This window comes from Trachymyrmex septentrionalis, unplaced genomic scaffold (genome assembly GCF_001594115.1).
Source record: "Trachymyrmex septentrionalis isolate Tsep2-gDNA-1 unplaced genomic scaffold, Tsep1.0 scaffold19, whole genome shotgun sequence".
NCBI lineage: Eukaryota > Metazoa > Arthropoda > Insecta > Hymenoptera > Formicidae > Trachymyrmex > Trachymyrmex septentrionalis.
Window position 1 is genome coordinate 4,043,766 of NW_017305071.1, and position 2,045 is coordinate 4,045,810.

The following is a 2,045-nucleotide window of genomic DNA, read 5'->3' on the forward strand; positions in this document are numbered from 1 at the left end:
AATTCTTTTTACTTATATTTATAGAAAGAAACAATTTTTATATATTTTTTTCTGGACAATCTACGAATGGGGGCTGCTAATATTATAATACGATATTAGAACACTGAGATAGTTAACATATACGTTAGCACACACATGTTAGAAGATCATTGAGAAATATAATTACTAATATTAGTATTAATTAATGGACAATTATTTACTAATTTATGATTAAGCACTCAATATTTGAAAGAAGAAGATCAACTTTCACAGATGAAAATTACTTTATGATGCGACTTTTCAATTTTTAAATGCACGATTTGTTGCATCAAATTTCCGTTATAATTATTATTTTTTATAATAGTTACGTAAAACGTCATTAACTATCGCGAAAGTATGTTGTAACGCGAATATCTTCTTAATTACACATTATCCGCGAATGCAATTTCTTCTCGAAAGTCCTTAAACACGACTTCATTCAAGATAACTCGATGTTTTCATCAGATGACTGTAATTACTGAGATAATCGAATTTGAATATTTTTATAACACGCCCACAATTATTTGTTACACAATGTATCGTTAACGTCATTTTCGCACTTTTGTAGCATCCGCAGATTGGTTTATTAATTTCATAGTCATTTAACTCAGTCTTTGTTTTGACATAAAAACAATATGACATAAAATTTTTCACAAGATAATTTAGAACTACAAAAAGTTGATCGGTTAAAAACTTATAAATGGAAATATTACAAGAGAAAAATTTAAATAAGTTAAAAAGAACATTTAAAAAATTCTTTATTGTACTCAAGAAAATTCTTTTTTTGAATTTTATATACGTTTACAGAAAGAAATGTGTCTGAGGTATCTAAAAATTTAGTTAGATACTGGATACGTATCTCAGAATAATTTTATTGAACCATTAAAATTATATAGAACGCTCAAACTGATTGCTAGAATGTCAAAACTTTATGCAGCATTATTCATCTCTCTCTCTCATACTTGAGATTTACGTTATTATTATTTGATAATCCAACAAAATTACTTTCAGATGTATCTAACTAAATTTTTTACTTTTAAAATTTTAACGAAATTCTTTCCGTGTACTTTTTTTTTTTGAAAATTTTGATGTCAATTAATTTACGATTACTTTTTTTTGCATTGAGCTTTGCTCTTATAATTCTTACAGTAATCGTAATTTTTAAAGGGGTGAGACTTTAAATTCTCTGATTCTTCTAATTATCGTTTACTAACATTCATCACGGCGTGAAATTGAAAGTAAAGGATATTCTTAGATATATTCATTCATTTCTGTTACATTTAACTGCATGGTCTTAGATTAGAATTCAAACAATATCATATAATAATTATTATGAAAATCGACTATGCTTGTGTTGGAATGAATTAAATAATTTATAGAAAGAGAAAGCTCGTTTAAAAATGGAATAAGCATTATTGTTCTAACATTCTTCTACAATTCTATCTTCTTTGATATCCCATTTGATATCTTAAAAATTTACTTTTTCCCATTTTTTCAAAAATTTTTTATGCAATTTCGTAGTTTATTCATTCCTGCTCAATTGGAGATATGGCATTGTCGAGACAATTGTATTATGTATAAATTAAGGCAATACTCACCATCCGGGAACATCCTCGGGATCCTCGCAAGCGCCACTGCCGTCGGCATCGCCGATCTTAAAAACTGTGCCAATCGGGCAACCGTATTCCCTGGCGATGCCCTCAAGGCATATGTAGTACTTTCTGCAATCCTCCGGATGGGCGTGTCTGCTGAAACTGCCGGATGCGCCGCTCACTTCTCCCGCAGCCGGACACGTGAAACCTCCGGCGACCTCTGCATAATGCAATAAATAGATATATAACATGAGCGACAGAGAAAGGCATCGTGTTTCTTCGTAATTGCGATACTGATCAGTCTTGAGTTGGCAAACGAAAGCAGAATACAAGATACCTCACATCTTACATGCAAGAGAATATTAAATATAAGAGATGAAAAGATGTTTTAAAATTTTAATGTAATAGTTTAATTGATAAAAAGTTGTCGTATAA

At 30.0% G+C, this 2,045-nt stretch overlaps 1 protein-coding gene across 2 annotated transcripts in view; it reads right to left on the bottom strand.

Moving 5' to 3' along the window:
• LOC108747025 overlaps positions 1–2,045 on the bottom strand; it is a 10,833-nt gene that overhangs the window by 4,203 nt on the left and 4,585 nt on the right. For both annotated transcript variants that reach the window (XM_018484237.1, XM_018484236.1), the window contains exon 3: positions 1,617–1,830. In XM_018484237.1, the coding sequence (XP_018339739.1) occupies positions 1,617–1,830 (214 nt within the window). The remainder of the gene's footprint in view (positions 1–1,616; positions 1,831–2,045) is intronic.